An 18,962-nucleotide genomic window follows, 5' to 3' on the forward strand; every position below is an offset into this window, starting at 1 on the left:
TGGTCATTAACGAATCATCAATTCAAACATAAAATAACATTCAAAAGATTCACTAGAAACCTCAGGTTACAAATAAACTAATCACACAATCATACAAAACCGAAGAAATACTACAACACTAATGAAATTAAACACACAAAAGTCAACTTCAACAGAGACCAAAGAAACAAGTACAAGATCAATATTAATTGACTAAAACATAAACAAAGAACACAAAGAGAGTGACTCAACGGATTCTCTTGTAGAGGGAGATCACAGAGATGATGGAGAGGAGGAGGAGGAGGATCGAAGCTACCAATGAGACGCCTAGTGCGCCTGCCACATGACGGCAAAACTTATCGTAGGCATGACATATTTTGACCCATCTCACTTGTTTGTTTCCCTTCAGACCAAGGTAAGCTACTCCACCTCCCGCTCCCGTCGCTGAGGCCACTATCCCCACCATCACCTGCCCAAAAAATGATGTCGTACGTTGTATATTCAATAATAGAACAAAACATTTAGTTGTTTTACCATATCGTGATTTATGTCTTAATACAAAACCTCTAACACTAAAATTAATTGAAATGCTTTTAGTTGTTTTTTGTTTAATATATATTAAAGAATTACCCCAAAAATACTTTTAGTCCAAGTTAATTTATAGTTTCATTTTTTACGGTTAGCTAATTACCGCATCCATAATGGCAAGGTTGAGCAAGAGAATCGCAGAGCAAGAGGAAGGCTTCTTGAAAGCAGATACGGTAGCAAGTGTAGATAGAATACTGTAAACGCAAGCCACCGATAGTGCGACCACAAAGTATCTACACATAAAACAAAACAAAAAAAAATATTCACTTATCAGATACTCGTACTCCATGAATTAAACAAAAGAAGTATATAATTTTAAAATCTTATTTGAAGATGCTTTTATGATCATTATTGATCATTTAATATAATTTTGATTCTTTTTCGTTAAATAGCTTTCTCCAACTTACTTTTGACTTTCCAAAAACTTTGTTTCGAAATCTCAACTACTCTCACACGCAAAAGTATAATAAAAAAATAAGCCATATACTATTGGGCAGTTGCACTTGCATGCAGTCATGCAGAGTATTTGTTATATGCTTAAACTTTTAAGCTAATGGCTTATGCTACAGTTATTTATTCATATATGTATGAGTATGACCAATCCCTACTGGTTTCTCAAAATTAAATATTTTTCTGTGTTATAGAAAGGGGAAAAAAAATACTATATGCTCTGACCAAATTTTTAATGGTCATTGTAATTTGTACATGACCGATCATCGTATTACACTATCCGTATTTGACATGACTTATTTCTACTTGAAATTAAGATATGGTCTACTAATTAAGAGCCGTGCTAGAAAAAAACAAGGTGTATTCCGAATGATGTACTTGACTTGACCATTACTTGACTTGACTGTGATATATACAAATCACATATGAGCTCTGAACCTTAGTCACATTTACTATGAGATAGTCTATCAACTTCGACGAACATACTAAGTTATATATAGTAGATTAGTTAATGAACTTACATAAGAGCCGGTGAGTTGGTGAACTTGGCAGTAGGAATACGTTTGAGAGTTCCAGGGATTAATATATTCGTGGTCTGTTTACTTGTAACCATTACCACAATCGATGTCAAAGTGGCTGCAAACAGAACTATTCTTAGCAAAACTTGAGTCATCCAACAACTCTTCGTCGTGGTGCCGCATCCTGGCACGGTCGACTTCTCGGTGTCCAACGTTGATTTGGTTTCATCAGAACCCATAACTCAATCTTGGAATTAACTTTAAGAAAGGTGATGTGAATTCTGTGTTATGGGGAGGTGGTGATATGTTTAGTACGTTGAGAGGGGGTTATATATTATTGTGGACTGATTGTGGGTTAAGTGTGTTTGAAAGAAGAAACATAATGTATTGCTATAATAATGTTTATTAATATTATAGTATAAAGTCGTGGGACTAATATGGGTGGGTGTTTCGAACACGCTAGAGCAATTTGAAAATTGTAATTACGAGTCACTATCTTCATATATATCCGTTAAGATCTCATCTTCTGGCAGTCTCATCTGTATAGGTCTTATGGTAGATTGGTAGTTGTTAATGTGGAACTACGCTAAAATATCGTGTGTGTGTGCAACTGCATGTTGCGTACATACCGATATTATACTAAGAAAAAGGGACGGTCGTAACCTTATACGTATACGATAGAGCGGAGTTGACATTTAAATAAACAAAAGGTGCTGATTTTTTTAAAGAAATTAACTTTGAAAATTCCACGGTAACATGCATATGCTATTTTGAAAGAGTTTTTATGAAAAAAATTATTAGACGATGTGAACTCAATATATAAACCAATAAAACTAAATTTTAGTATAATCAGAAAGTTTGTTCAATACTACATTTTATTTGAATATCACATGATTAAATCTCTAAAATCTTTAACTCAATATCTCATGACTTGTACTGATTGTAAACAAGACTTTAAAAGTACCGAAATCAATGGACACACTTTAATAGAGTTTTGGAAATTCAAGATTGAATAACAATGAAGTCTTTTTAAAATTCTAAGGACCAATAATTCTTTAATTTTTATCAAGAATCCACAAGTTGATATATTTTCCTATAATTTGGGTTTTTCGTTATTGCGTGTGGATATTAATTTGATATAATAACCTTGTAGTCTTAGCAAATTTATTAAGCTTAAGGTAAATGATAAAGTCATTTTTAACAGATACGTCGGCTAACTCGGTATAAAGAAACTAATTTGACCTAAGAATATATTACCAAGTAGTGCGTTTAGTCGTTGTTATAACTGATAAAGAAACTTATGATGCCATCTAATTTAAGAAATAAACAAGATTCAGTCATAGCTTATGGATATCCATAGTTATGACCGCTACTTTTTATTAGTATTTTACGTTGAATTGCAGAGCAATTTAATGAAACTAGTACTATAACTAAAGATGCAATCTCTTCTTCTTAAACAAAGATAAGCGAGCTAGCAATAATTGAGTAACACTTTTATATATGCATGAAAAAATATGGCAACTAAAAAGATACGTAAACAGTTTGGCTAAACAAATTGTGTCTCTATGACTATGTCAAAAGAAAAAATACAGATATGTATGGCAATTGCTATCTTATTTCAAAATTATGGGAAAAAGATTCACAAAAATAAAATAAAAAATATTAAAATAAATTAGGCAGCTGTCGTGAATAAACGAAGATCGTTGCCTTGGAAACTAAAAGTGTATATGATAAGGCAATGATCACGACAGCGACGATGATGATTGATTTATCATCTTGAACTAAATTTTGTCAAAAGTCTTTTGTCCTCCAAACAAATCTATTGGAGATATGTGTTCTTTTCTCTTTACATACACGTATTTTTTATACACAATTGTCAATTTGTCAATATGTATATTAATGCGTATTTATACTTTTCTACCTGTGAATCTTTGAATACAATAACTACTTTTAATATTGAAAGGTGCAACATCTACTATCTAAAATGATACTACTCATTTATGAACAAGTATTCCAAGGTAAATCATGTTGGTTTTTACAGTTCAATGTGTTTAACTACGTAAAAACCTTGGAAGAGAAACCAGACTGTGCACCAATTAAAAAGAGATAAACCATGACCACGTACGAGTATGCCATCCCATATTATAGTCTATATAAAGGATCTCTTAAGATAAGAATCCAACACAAACGTAAGTCACTAGAGAGCTAGTTTTAAACATGTACTACTAAAGACAGTAGTCATTAAAAGAGCTAGGAGATTGAGCAGCATATATTTCCCTACGGATCCACTCATAAAGACAGAGTTAGGGTATCTCCTGGTCCAACATTGTAATGTGCAAGAGACTTGTCGTTGTCCTCTAAAACCCTGGCTTTTCCACTAGTTAACTTGTGTGTGCTTGCTGGAACTTGGATCTCCCCAGCTAGTTTCTCCTTCAAACTTGCCACGCTTTCCGATAACGACTGCACTGTGATCTCAATGACGACTTGCCCACCATCAGCATTGGGAACAGAAACCTTGATTGTAGACGAGCCCTGTAAAGATGATGTAAAAAGTAATGGTTAGAATATACAACTATCACATACGTAAAGCAGAAGAAAAAATGACTGTATGTAATTAAGAAGAAGAACGTCACCGGATGTTGAGCAAGAAACTGGTCTTCTGGAACAAGGGGCGCTGACTCGTCAAGCCTTTGCCTCTTTGGATTTGGTTCCTCAAGTGGTGGAGGAGGCGGCTGCTTTGGTAGCGGTGGTAAGTACTGGTCCTTGTTAGCAAAATCATTGGCCACAGAAGCATGCCAATCCAACATAGCCTGCTCTCCTCTTTCAAGCCATTTGAAGTGCTGGGCAGGATCCCATTGGATACGTTTGAGAAAAGCATCAATAATGGCTTTCAGAAAAGCGGGACTATCACTCAGCTCTTGTCCCACATCAGTGGGCAGGGGAGTTAACACTTTGGTATACGCAACAACAAGCTCAGTAAACTGACGAAAGCTTCTATCAGTAGAGTTCATAAACCCAAGCTCAGGACGATTTCTCTCAGCCAAACCCAACCAAAACTCACTCCCATACCAAGCCGCAAAGTGAGCTGTGAGCTTCATCGTATCAAACTCCCTGAGACTCATCTCTGGAGGAAGACGCAACTGTAAACAATTAGGCAGAATTATGAACTGTTGCTTGGGTAAGGATTGTTGTGGTGCAGCAGCAGCCTCATCATCAACAACAACAACAACAACTTCATCATCATCATCATCCTTTTGAGAACGGTACTCAGCAAGCTTCTTCTGGTAAAACGCGTGAAAAGGATGTGATCTCTTCATAAACTGGTATCTTTCAGTGTTAAAATTACGGTCCCTGATCATCTTCTCAGCTTTTTCACCTTCTTTGGAAACGTAATTCGCAGTGTGCTCGATAAGGGTTTTGATATTACCTGGAGGTGGCTCAACGATTTCGCCAGTAATGATGACAGGAGCAGCATCGTAAGTTCCGTTCCTGTATTCCATAAGCTTCCGCTGGTAGAGTCCGTGATTAGGATCTGAGCTATCCACAAAGCTGTAACTTGGAAACGTTGCTATGAGCTCCTCCTCATACTCAACTCCGTTTTTGAAGATGAACACCGCCGCTATGTCGATCATCGTTTCCAGATCTGGATCGTTCTGCCACATTTTTTTCTTTCTTTCTTTCTACGAACAAACCACAAAAACAATAAAACGATCAGAGATTCTTCTTATCGACATTTTTTGTTTCTAATACTATCAATCAAATTTTACCGATTAGGTTGATTAATGCTACGGACTAGTTAGGGTTTTTCTGGTTGAGAGAGAGAGACACCGTACCGTACCGAGCCTCAGCTGGGAGAGATCCGCCGTGACGTCGAGAGAAACAACGAACGACTTGGAGGAGAGAAATCAATAGAAGTTGAACCGTCACTACTACGACGAACAAGTAACAACAAGTTCCCAAATGTGTTCGTTTTCTAAAGGGCCTTTTATTTTTGGGCCTTGATTGGTAGTCTAATTATAACTTGAATTGATCAATCACTTTTTTTTTTTTTNTTTTTTTTTTTTTTTTTTTTTTTTTTTTTTTTTAGTGAAAATGATTAAATCAACCTTGATTAGTGTATGAAGCGCATTATTCAAGTCACTAAAAGTAATTCGTAATCATGTAAAATAGGAGTAGTACTTACTTAATAAATTATAATATTGAGAACAAAAAGAAGTTTAGTGATAAGAAGATTCTACCAAATAACATCATTGTGTAGTGTTTTCAAACCAAGTGTCACGCACAAACAAAATTCGAATCAAGAACCTTGTGAACAAGGAGGGATTTCACGATACCATCTTTGATGTCCAGTAATGTACGGCCTTGCGCACATCCGCGATATTATGTGCCTTTGGAATTCCAAAGATCAGTTTGGAAACCGACACACCAAGATCGATACTAATCATGTCGACTTGTTGTAGTCTTGCAGTCCACTCATCTGGCGCCAAATCGGTTGGAGGAACACTGGTTATGAAAGCAGTCATTCTCGTTGCGAGAAGATTATGCTCATTTGCTAGAGCAGACTCTACGACGGGGTTGAAGGCAGCATGGAGAAGGAACCAACGGTTGAAATCAACAACTTCCCGCATCTGCAAAAACAATTGAAGTAGTCTACTTGAAGTAGACTACTTCCATGCCATTGCTTGTGAATTTCCCGTTGCCTATTTGCATCAATAAATCTAATTTCATGACGAAAAAAAAAAAATCTAATTTCATGACTTGTTCCAAAGAAATAATGTCTTTGAATGTAATTGTTAAAGGAATTACTTTTCTACTTCTTTTTCCTAAAGAGAAATCTTTGAACGAAGCTTCCTCTCTTGCTAGTTGCGAAAGACTCTTCAGTCAATGGGGTCNAAAAAAAAAAAAAAAAAAAAAAAAAAAAAAAACATATTATGAGTCAATGGGTCAACGTTTTTTTGTAATGTATATACATAGTCTCCTTTGCAACTTGTCATCCTCCCCCACATAGCTCTCTTTAAGGATCTGTGATATTCATCATCTCTCTAGACATACTTGCTAATGGATTCTTCTTCTTTTTTCCTTACCACTGTTGTTGCTGCAACAATAGGCTTGTTCACGCTTTTTAAAAAACTCAGACTCCATCAAGAAGATGACAAAGAAACGTCATCACCACCTCCATCTCCTACATCTCTTTCATCTCCTCCATCTCCTTTGAATCGCATCTGGACACACCATGTCTTTCCAAGCTTCCGAGGGGAAGATGTCCGTAGAGACTTTCTTAGTCACATTCAAATGGAGTTTCAAAGAATGGGAATCACACCGTTTATTGATAATGAGATCAAGAGAGGAGAGTCCATCGGTCCTGAACTTATTCGGGCGATACAAGGATCCAAGATCGCAATTATCTTACTCTCGAGAAACTACGCTTCTTCGAGTTGGTGTCTTGACGAATTGGCAGAGATTATGAAGTGCAGGGAAGAACTGGGTCAAATGGTGATGGTTGTTTTCTATAAAGTGGATCCGTCTGATGTTAAAAAACTAACCGGAGAGTTTGGGAAAATATTCAAAAAAACTTGTGCCGGTAAAACAAAGCAGGACATTGGGAGATGGAGACAAGCTTTGGCAAAAGTAGCCACAATCGCCGGTTACCATTCAAACAACTGGTTCGCTGTTTTCTATTTCCATTTAAACTAACATCTAATTGTATATATTTATAGCTTTTCCATAATTGTTTAATCGATGTAGTGATCTCTTCTAATATTGTTAGGGATAATGAAGCGGCTATGATAAAACAAATCTCTACTGATATTTCCAACAAGTTGAATAATTCAGTATCATCAAGTGATTTGGACGAGTTGGTTGGTATGAAAGCTCATTTGGAGGAGATGGAACCATTGTTATGCCTAGAATCAGATGAAGTGAGGATGATTGGGCTTTGGGGTCCTTCTGGGATTGGGAAGACCACCATTGCTAGAGTTGTGTACAACAATCTCTCCAACAGTTTTCAACTGAGTGTCTTTATGGAATCTATCGAAGCAAAATATACAAGACCTTGTTCCGATGACTACAGTGCAAAGTTGCACTTACAACAGCAGTTTATGTCTCAAATAACCAACCAGGATGATATGAAGATTTCTCATTTGGGAGTTGTTCAAGACAGGCTAAAAGACAAGAAAGTTCTTGTTGTTCTTGATGGTGTGGACCAGTCGATGCAACTAGATGCCATGGCGAAAGAAACTTGGTGGTTTGGTCCTGGGAGTCGGATTATCATCACAAGTCAAGATCGAAAGCTTTTTAGGAGACATGGGATTAACCATATTTACCAAGTGGATTTTCCACCACCTAAGGAGGCTCTACAAATCTTGTGCACGTCTGCTTTTGGTCAAAAGTTCCCTAAAGATGGTTTTGAAAAACTTGCTTGGGAAGTTACAGAACTTGCTGGTAAACTCCCTTTGGGTTTAAGGGTTATGGGCTCTTATTTTCGAGGAATGTCTAAGCGGGAGTGGGCAAAGGAACTACCAAGGTTAAGGACTAGCCTTGACGCCGATATTCAAAGCATTTTGAAGTTCAGTTATGATGCCTTAGATGACGAAAACAAATATATATTTCTTCATATAGCCTGCTTTTTTAATTATCAAGTGATTGAGAAAGTGGAAGAGCATCTTGCAGAGATGTTCTTGGATGTGAGGCACGGGCTTAACGTATTAGCAGAGAAATCTCTCATCTCTATAGATGATGGAAGTAGAATAACCATGCATAATCTGTTAGTCCAACTAGGTAGAGATATAGTTCGTAAACAGTCTGTTCGTGAGCCTGGACAACGCCTATATTTGGTTGATGCAAAAGAAATTTGTGAAATACTCACTGATGATGTACAAGTAAGTTTTGACATATCTCCCAACAAATCGAGTTTATTTGATAATGAATATTCTCTTATTATTTTTGTTCCTTTTTCAGGCTAGTAGAAGTGTCATAGGCATAGATTTCAACTTTAGCACAATTAGGGTCAAGGAAAATTTCCATATAAGTGAGAGAGCCTTTCAAGGAATGACTAATCTCCAATTCTTAAGATTATGGGGGGATCAGAAGGATACATTACATCTACCATGTGGTTTAGAGTATATGCCTCGAAAACTTCGATTACTAAAGTGGAAGTATTTTCCGATGACATGTTTGCCTCCTGTTTTCAACTCCGAGTTCCTGGTTGAAGTAGACTTGTGTTTCAGCAAACTTGAGAAGTTGTGGGAAGGAATTAAAGTAAGTATTTTTATTTCTCTTAAAATTTAAATTAATTTCAAATAAATTGTTTTTTCTTAACATAGTTTTATTAAGAAAATTCTACATGGTTAGTGTAGATATAACTACATGTTCTTAAATAAATTGACTGATCAAACTGTACAATTTTTTTTGATTAAGTGTAGATATTCTAAAAACTTGTTCTTATTATTTGTCTGTACAGCCGCTTCCAAATCTCAAGTGGATGGATTTGACTTTTTCTAAAAACTTGGAGGAGCTTCCTGATCTCTCAACTGCCACCAATCTTAAGGAATTGAATCTCCAATGTTGCTCCAGCCTGGTGAAGCTCCCCTCTACTATTGGGTATACCAAAAATCTTCAGAAATTGGATCTTAGCCATTGCTCAAGTCTGATCAGTCTTCCCTCTACTATTGGGTATACCAAAAATCTTCAGGAATTGAATCTTAGCCATTGCTCAAGTCTGATCAGTCTTCCCTCTACTATTGGGTATACCAAAAATCTTCAGAAACTGGATCTTAGCCATTGCTCAAGTCTGGTGGAGCTTACTTCCTTTGTTGGTAGTCTCAGCAATCTAAAAGAATTGGATCTTAGCGATTGCTCAAGTCTGGTGGAGTTCTCTTCCTTGATTGGAAATGCCACTAATCTAGAGAGTTTGGACCTTAGGCATTGCTCAAGTCTGGTAAAGCTTCCCTTTTCTATTGGAAACCTTCAGAAGTTGCAGACTTTGAGTTTAGAAGGATGCTCTAAGCTAGAGTTTCTTCCGAACAACATCAATTTGGAATCTCTCTACGCACTTAATCTCAAAGATTGCTTGCTGTTGAAAACTTTTCCTGAGATCTCCACAAACCTTAGGATTCTCGATCTCACAGGAACTGCAATAGAAGAAGTCCCTTCATCAATAGAATCCTGGTCGTCTTGTCTCACTAAGCTGTGGATGTCGTACAGTGAAAGACTCAAGGAATATCCTCATGCTTTTGACATCATCACACACCTACACGTGAGTGACAAAGAAATACAAGAGCTTCCTCCATGGATCCAGAAATTCTCTCGTCTGTATACACTTGTGCTCTATCGTTGCAAAAAGCTGGTGTCATTCCCACAAATTTCCGATTCCATTGTACTCATAATTGCAGACGATTGTGAGTCCTTGGAAGAGCTTCCCTCATGGATCAACTCTCGTCTTAGCAGACTCTTTCTCAAGAGATGCAGAAAGCTGGTATCACTCCCACAGATTCCACATTCCCTCACTTCCATAAATGCGGAAGATTGTGAGTCCCTGGAGAGACTAGATTGGTCATTTCAAAATCTGGATATTGATCGTCTCAGGTTTGCTAAGTGCTTCAAATTGAATCAAGAATCCCGAGACCTCATCATCCAGACACCGACTAGTGAATATGCGGTCTTACCCGGCAGAGAAGTGCCTGCATACTTCACTCACCGATCTGTTACTGGAGGTTCTTTGATAATCGAGTTAAATGAGAAGCCTCTTCCTACATCCATGAGATTTAAAGCTTGCGTTTTGCTGGTCAATGAAGGTGTCCATGAAACTTGGTCTTGCGTTTTTGTTACGTGTAATAAGAGCAACACGTCACTATCTCTCATTTTAACAGAGCATCTGTACATATTTGAAGTCGAAATGGATGTGACTTCCAGCGAGCTTGTCTTTGAGTTCAAGGTCCACCGTCACGATTGGAAGATAAGACAATGCGGGGTACTCCAGCTCTCGGAGGTCCCTTTGATGAATCATAAAAGTGACACACCCAGGCCCCGCCCAACCCTAAAGCAGCTGCTTTACCCTGCATAATATATACAAAAAATTTGGGCTAGATAATGAAGCAAATTCTTAGCTAAGTTGGTTATGTTGTACAAGAGAACATATACATTGTCGCAGGTTTGATTCTCCAAATTGGCAGTTTTTGTATTTTTTTTAATTGTTTGTATCATATGTATAAAAAATGCTTTAGGCCTCGGTAATCCTACGACCGGCCCTGGACACACCCTTAATGAAACTGCAGTCTATGCCAAAGTATTGGAGACGGTCACTACATTCAAGAGCCCAATGAGAGAAGCAAGAAGGTAATATATTTCACATTAGGAATTCTTCTTTAACTTTTTAATCTTGAACAACTATTATTGCTCCTTTAAACAAAATGATTTTAACTCATCATCTTGAGAAAGCATTTGAATTTTAAAGTCTATTGTATTATAACATCTAATGAAAAATGTGAGAAATCTCTCTGAGATTTTTGTTTGATTTGATGACGACATAAGGACCAGTCCACAAATATTAAATTTCGAGAATCACCCTGAATCTGATTCTTTATGATAAAACCTTATATACATTCTCAATACGTCAAAGTGATTTCAAATACTGTATGTAGTTTAAGAGCAGAACAATTACTTTGATTTGTTGATATGTTACTTCCAGATCAAGAGAGCACTTTTCAAAATTTGTCATTTCGCTCCCAAACATTGCAAACAATATGAGCCTATACCGACATACACTATCATCCTCTAATATGTTAAAACATAGGGAGATATACTCAGATTTTATACATTTTAGATAACTAGATTAGGACCCGCCCGATATGTGGGTTTAGAGTTTTTAAAATAAAACTAAATTTAACAAAGAATTTAAAATAATTTTTTTAGTAAGTAAAAAGTATCTATAAAAGTCAATAGATACACCGAAGTGTCCAATGTGATATTTAGTGTAAAAGGTGTGATTCTGTGGTTGAGACTATTAATCTCGTTTTCTTTGAATGCCCTCGCTCTTGTGAAGTTTGGGATTTATCTCCGACTCATGTCTCGTCAGAGGGTTTTCTATATGAGTCGGTGTACTGGAATTTGGATTTTGTTTTATGGAGGGATGCCTCTCAACAGGGTGATCCTGATCAACTTCTTCATTACCATGGATTTTATGGGCAATCCGGAAGACCATAAATAAAAAAGTTTTTCAAGGTTTAGAGATCAAGGTGAATGATATAATTTCTCAGGCTTTGGGCGATAAGTTAGCCTGGGAAGAGGCGCTCTCTTTTATGGTGGTCATGTCAGCTCCATCTCCGTCTTCGGATGTCCAGATTTCTTCACCTCGTTGTCAGATTGATGGTTCTTGGAAAGCAACCAATGTGCATTCAGGATTGGACTGGTGGTGTTGCGTTGGTGAGGAGCGAACCTTGTTGTTGGGGGCCAAGTCTCTAAGATGGAGCCCCTCCCCCTGCATTCGGAGTTAGAAGCGTTGTACTGGGCCATGGAGCGGATACGTGCTGCAGGGATCGCTTGTCAACATTTCGAGACTGATTGTGCTGAGTTACTCACTATGGTTCAGTCCCCTAAAGATTGGCCGTCCTTCTTCAACGTGCTCAATGAGTTCAACTCGCTGGAGTCCTTCCAACTATTCTCCATCTCTTGGATCCCACGTGCGTCAAATACGAAGGTGAATTGTCTTGTCCGTTCTTCGCGTTCTCTTATCTCTGAATTTTCTTTTGTAAACCCCTTCCCTCCGTTCTCTTGTCCGTTCTTCGGCAACTAACCAAGGAATTTTCTTTAATTTATTGTTTGCATGAAAAAAAAATAGTAAACAGATACACTTTTAGTTAAGAAAATAGTTGTAGATGAATTCAAATTTATTAAAATTAAATTAAATTTAACAAAGAATAGATATTTGTTTAATTCTTTTCGTAATTAAACACAATGTATAAAAGTAAAGAGATAAACTTTTAGTTATAGAAAATAGTTGTTTTTTTGCTATAATACACTAATGTATATCCATTTACAAATTACTATCTACACTACCACTTGAAGTGTATTTGTACACAAAAATATATTTTACTGTTAAAATATACTCATTATTCTTTACTACTACCAACAAATTGTCTTCATGAACATATTAATTAACTTATTATATGTCTCTTTACTTTAACATTTTTATAGTTACAAAAATGCATACGTTAATCTTACATACTCCTATCTTATATGTTACAATAGCAGTTGTCTTAAATAAATTATTTGATTGGTGAAAAAAAAAAAAAAACGATCTATTTTTATTTTAAATCTTTTACTTCAACAATCATTTTCTTTATGTAAAGGTGAGTATTTACATTTTTCTAGAAACAGTAGTTAGTTGTATAATTTTCACAATCATATTTTTTTATCTTATATAAAAGTAATCATTTTCTTGTAAAATTAACAACTTAAAATTAAGATAAGTAAACAATGATATTTTCTTTTTATGGTAGGTTTAGAATTTTTACATTTTTATTTTCTAAAAATTTAATTATTTTAGAATTGACATGTGTCAACATCTGAATGATATAATTGACACATGTCAAGATCTTGTTAATTAGTAATTTTGTCATCAAATTTTATATAATAAGATATTACCATAACCATAAAAAACTATTTTTTATTACTAGGATATTTTGGATATTTTCAAAATATCCAGCATGCCTTTGTTTTATGTTATAGAAAAAAACGTAATTACAAAAATATCATTGCCACGTCAGACGCCACGTCAGAAATCGCTGACGTGTATTAAATAACTCAGCCGTAACGCATTACAGAGGTAATGACGGCTGAGTTATTGTAAGTTGCGGCTGATTTATGGAAAACACATTTGAGTTACAGCGGACGGCTGATTTAGAGCATAACTCAGCCAAGCGTTACAGCTAAGTTATAGCATAACTCAGCCGTTCTTACGACTGAGTTTTCACCCGATGGTTGAGTTGTCAAAAGTTTGGCTGAGTTATCACTACGAGACGGCTGAATTAACTTTTTCCGGCTGGCTGAGTTATGAACAATGGCTGACTTATGAGATGTGGTTACGGCTGAGTTATGGTTAAGTTTTATAACTCAGCCGCCATGAGCTGACTTATCGGGAAAACTCGGCCGTTTTACAGCTGAATTAATAGTGAAAGATTAATTACTAGAATATCATTCAGTTACGGCTAATATTAAACGATACAGCTGAGTTACAAATTATCAGTTGAGTTATGACCTTAAGCGGCTGAATATGACAACCATTTTTTTTAATTACTGTAATAGTATTCATGTTGCGGCTGAGTTATAATTTTGTTTGATGGCTGATTTAATTAGGCTGATTTACATGTTCGTTTGGTGGCTGACTTGCCACTTCAGACGCATCATCCATGTCAGCATTCCATGTCATCATCTTCTCTAGAAATACGAAACGTCGTTCCTTCGACTCTTGTTCTTCAACTAGTTAAAAAGTGTTCTTCACCTTGTTCTTCCCCTTGTTTTTCTCCTTGTTCTTAACTTCTTAATTACACTCATTCTTATTAATTTCCTCATTCTTCTTCATTTTTTTCATGAATCCAGTTCCGTTAATTATTGTTTCCGGTAATTGGGTAAAGAAACATAAATATGTATTTAAGCAACACACATGTTCGTGATGTAAACAAGTTGGGCACAATGTGATAACTTGTCGGATGTAGTATTGTTGTAATACATTTGTTTTATTTTTTGTAATAACTCAGCCGTCAAGAATTATAACTCAGCCATCATATTAATCGACGAGACCTTTCGTTTTCTGCTTTTAGATAATTTCTTGTGATAACTCAGCCACAAAGCATTATAACTCAGCCGTCATATGAACCGACGAGACCTTTCGTTTTCCCGTGAATACTATAAATCAACCGTCAAGTCGTATAAATCAGCTGTTTGCTTTCAGATTATTTCTTGTGATAACTCAACTACAAAGTATTATAACTCAGCCTTCATATGAATCGACGAGACCTTTCGTTTTCCCGTAAATACTATAACTCAGCCATCACATACCGGAACTCGAAAACGAGGGTGGCTTAGACAGAAACAAACAAGACAGCAACGATGAAGAGATAGAGAGTGAGAGAGGATGGCGAGCGATGAAGGCGAGAGAGTAGAGAAAGACAGAGTATCGCCGGCGGAATTAGTGTTTGGCGAAGAGAGAGAGAGACTTTTTTTTTTCCAGGTTGTGAACAGTAAAAACCTTTTAATTTCCCTCTCTTTTGATATAAAGAAGAAACTGTCAATTCTGGAAAAAAAAAACTGTTTAGTGACGTGGATCATGGAAGATGATGTGTATTTTAATTTGCTGATGTATATATATTTTTTTTCTAATCAAAATCGAAAAAATAAACCCAAGAGGTAAATTGTAATTACATCCATAGCACTAAATATTTGAGCAATTTTTAAAAATGTATACATATTAGGAATAAACCAACTTTTGGATAACATCTGAGTAATTCTTTCTAAAATATAAATAAATTATGTTTCAATTACTAGATTGAAAAACTAAAAGTATTCGCCGCGACAGCACGCATACAAATCTCCGTTTTTGCCGGCGGCGCAGATCGGTGGGATTACGGTGTCGACTCATCCGTGTTCATTGACCCACTTTTTCCCTTAAGCTGGTCTGAAACTGATATAATGTTCATGTGTATATTGATCCTTGTCGGCTAACCTGTAACGCCCCGACCGCCACCTCTTAGTGGGCCCTATGTTCAATCCCAGTCCATGGGCTCACTTTCCTTAATGGGCATCACGTCCTCTCACTAGGCCCGTGAGCCCATCAATATCTGATAATCGGTTTGCTACGTCCGAGAGGCTTTAAAGACTTGTTACCGTCCCTACAAAACACAGGAAAAGATCATGTGGTGATTTGTAGGGACGGTAACAAGTCTTTAAAACCTCCTGGACGTAACAAACCGACCGTCGGATATGGATGGGCTCACGGGTCTAGTGAGAGGACGTGAGGCCCGTTTAGGAAAGTGCGCCTATGGACTAGAATTGAACATGGGGCCCACTAAGAGGTGGCGGTCGGGGCGTTACAAGTGGTATCAGAGCCGAACTCAAATGAGTGTGGAGTCGAGTGGGCTCACACCATCGAGGGTGACGGTCTTGGTGTGCAACGAGGATGTTGCGATCTGTTAGTGGGGGTGAATTGTGACATCCTGAGTTCAGAGACTTGCGGAGAGGTTTAAAAGAATTGATTTGGCCACCTATGTCACCAAAGTGCACTTATCTTTTCGGTCAAGGGTCCTGAGAGAACTCTAGAGTTAAGCGTGCTTGAGCTGGAGTAGTCTTAGAATGGGTGACCTTTCGGGAAGTGACTGTCGGAACTGTGCGAGTGAGGATAAAACACAGGAAAAAATCATGTGGTGGTTTGTAGGGACGGTAACAAGTCTTTAAAGCCTCCCGGATGTAGCAAACCGACCGCCGGATATAGATGGGCTCACGGGCCTAGTGAGAGGATGTGAGGCCGATTTAGAAAAGTGGCTTATGGACTGAAATTAGACATGGATCCACTAAGAAGTGGCGGTCGGGGCGTTACATAACCGACAAATCATTCACCAAGTTTTTTAATCTCCAGTAACTATCCATTTCACCTGACACAAATCCGAGTTTTTGTCAGCACAGTTAGAGTTGAGATGTAGTAGCTTTCGTGGTCAAAATCATACAAAATAGAGGAAAAGAGTCCAAAACCAAAAGAGTCATTATAACACAGAGAGGAAGAAAGAAATCATTAAGAAAAAAAGTTTCAGTGAACCAAAAGGGTACAATATGAATTTATAGGAAATCTAAGTAATTTTACTCAAGGTAAAGATCTTTGCTAAGTAAGCACATGATCCAGATGAAATAAGCAAATGTGGACATAAATTAAATAAATGATCTGACAAAACAACAAATTGTATAAATAAAAAGGACTATAATAAGAGCAAATAATTTGTTTAACCTTTATCGCTCAACATATGCAGTAATTAAAAGTTAACTTAGTAAATATAAGAAATATCTAGATAAATTGATAATTTTTCATTTTTGATATCTTTCATTTTGTATAAATTCTTTTGTCATATATATCTACTAGTATTCTACCCGTACGTAGTATGGGTTAAGAATCATTTAAATATTAAACTTAAAAAGAGTTAACATTTTCAGTTGAATTAACATGCTAAATACATTACCTCTGGCTTCTACTTCTTCACTCAAATTTCCAGAAACTTATGTGAACAAAGATGATTATTTTAAATAATGAAAATGTTGCTGGTTCTGCCTTCCTGGTCCCCTATCTTTGATAACGCAAAAAAAAAAGACTTCTTATATCTGCAATTTATATGAACCAAATGTTTTTTAATCATTATTGTAATTTTGAATTAATACAGAATGTGTATGAAATACAAATTTTATAAAAACTTAGCTTACTCAATATCCCAAAGACCGAGCACAATGTAGAACAAAAAACTTATTAAACTCCATATTTGCTGAAGAGCTCTGGTATATGAATTGTCAATGTGTTTAAATTGTTCTTGACAACCTTCAATACATGGTACAGAATATTACTTTTATAGCATAATAAAAGCATTTTAATGTAAATTATTTCAAATAAAACTAAAAACTTACAGAGTGACAGAGGAGAGTATATGGCTGGAGGCCAAAGAACGGGCTTCTTCACGGGCTTCTTCGTTTTTTTCTTTCATCAAGAACCTGCCATGGAATTGAATTTAGCCATTGACTACTACAAATTTAATACTAGAAGTTATCCCATGCTACGTACGGATTTAGTTTACATTATTGTTCAATTTTAGTAATTTGGATATTATTAGTATTTATTTGTTCACTTACCAAAGGTTATTTTTGTGGTTTTAAAAATATACTGATCATATTATTTTTTTTGGGTTCATTTGTTTGATGTTACTTGAGTTTTCCTTTTATATATAGTATTAGAGTATTTCAATACATGGAGAAATTTTTTGATTGCATAGTAGAGTGTTTATGGTTTTTTCTCCCTTTAGATTTTTAGTACATATTAGAGCATGTGCATTAGTGAAAGAGCCATTGAGTTTCTCATCATATAATATTATTTTTTTAATGTAGAGAAATTTAGGAATTTCTATCAAAATGGAAATTTGTTAGAAATATCTTTTTTGAGATACTGCTTTTTGAACATTTTTATTTTTACTTTCTTTTATACAAATTACAATATGTCAAATTAATTTTAAAAATCTTTTTTTAGGTTTGGATTCTCAATTTTACATTTAGGATATAGTTTTGATGGGGTAGAGTTTAGTATTTAGAGTTTTAAATTTAGAATTTAGTAATTTTATACATAGAAAATGATTATTTTTGAAAATGAACAACATGAAAGGGTATTATTGAAAAGTAATAGAAATTGGGTATTTTTGAAAATGTGTTATTTGATACTAAGATTCCTAAAAATATATGATACCAATATACAATTAGCATATACTACTCAAAACTATAAAAGTCAAATTAATCAGATATAGAGTATAGAAAAATGCTACTCATATCTTACCATGAGATAAAAAAACATCACAAGCTTAACAACATGATTTTTTAAGCATATGATAGTAACATACAATTTTCTTTTTCTTATAATAGTTTAAAATACCTTTTTTCTTAAAGATGAAGACTAATAAGAAACTAAATTTACAATGGAGAGACTCATATGCATCGTTCAATAAGAAGAAGTTTTAGCCTTGGTTTACCACATGAATGTCCAAAAGAAAAAAAAATAGAGATTCTAAAATATAAGAAAAGAACAAAACGTGAAGTGACCTTAATGCAGTGGTCAATAGTAAGTCCTTAATTCACAAGGCATCATTGCACCAGTGATCGAGTCCCGCTCCCTACGAATGTAGGGATTTGGCTAATGGGCCGGTCTATTGTGGCCCAATGGTTGACAAGAAAAAAAGGAACAAAACCTAACATGTTCAACATACTAAATTATGATAGTTCATTTTTTTCATATGTAGTAATATTAACACAACCAACAAACAAAACAACCTGAAGTAAAAATAAAACATGGTTCAAGGCCCGACCCATAGGCCAAGCAAGTGAAACTAAGGATTATGTGTAACATCCGTGTTCCGGGAATAGAGTTTAGGTTATGTTGAGTAAACCAAAAGAGTGGATTTTAATTAATTTTGGTTTAATTAAATCCTAGTTGAATCTAATTAATCCAAAAAGCCCTAATCTCTTTCTCAACTCACGCCTCCTCTCATGCTTTTGTGTTTTGGTCGACATTTTCATCTGAGAGAGGGAGAGAATGACAGTTAAGTGTTGGTTATTTGGTGCAAAGGAGAAAGAGAAGGAGATCAAGCTTTTTCCTTAGTGTTAAGAGAGAAACAGAACTGTTAGGGTTTAGGAGAAGGA

The 18,962-nt window shown here is 35.8% G+C and overlaps 3 protein-coding genes across 3 annotated transcripts; 1 reads left to right on the plus strand and 2 right to left on the minus strand.

The window, feature by feature from the left end:
* Positions 1–1,900, minus strand: LOC104732094 (CASP-like protein 1D1). The gene is made up of 3 exons (XM_010451617.2): positions 1,539–1,900; positions 671–800; positions 1–448 (listed from the first exon to the last, which is right to left on the minus strand). Exons 1-3 carry the CDS (start codon positions 1,772–1,774, stop codon positions 227–229), a joined length of 588 nt encoding a protein of 195 aa, XP_010449919.1. The 5' UTR covers positions 1,775–1,900; the 3' UTR covers positions 1–226.
* LOC104732095 (probable splicing factor 3A subunit 1) lies at positions 3,642–5,448 on the minus strand. Its single transcript, XM_010451618.2, has 3 exons — positions 5,369–5,448; positions 4,169–5,215; positions 3,642–4,067 (listed from the first exon to the last, which is right to left on the minus strand). The coding sequence occupies exons 2-3, from the start codon at positions 5,195–5,197 to the stop codon at positions 3,825–3,827; spliced, it is 1,272 nt and encodes a 423-aa protein (XP_010449920.1). The 5' UTR covers positions 5,198–5,215; positions 5,369–5,448; the 3' UTR covers positions 3,642–3,824.
* On the plus strand, positions 6,523–10,975 carry LOC104732096 (disease resistance protein TAO1-like). Its single transcript, XM_010451620.2, has 4 exons — positions 6,523–7,198; positions 7,303–8,413; positions 8,493–8,792; positions 8,995–10,975. Exons 1-4 carry the CDS (start codon positions 6,594–6,596, stop codon positions 10,594–10,596), a joined length of 3,618 nt encoding a protein of 1,205 aa, XP_010449922.1. The 5' UTR covers positions 6,523–6,593; the 3' UTR covers positions 10,597–10,975.

Source organism: Camelina sativa, chromosome 12, assembly GCF_000633955.1.
Source record: "Camelina sativa cultivar DH55 chromosome 12, Cs, whole genome shotgun sequence".
NCBI lineage: Eukaryota > Viridiplantae > Streptophyta > Magnoliopsida > Brassicales > Brassicaceae > Camelina > Camelina sativa.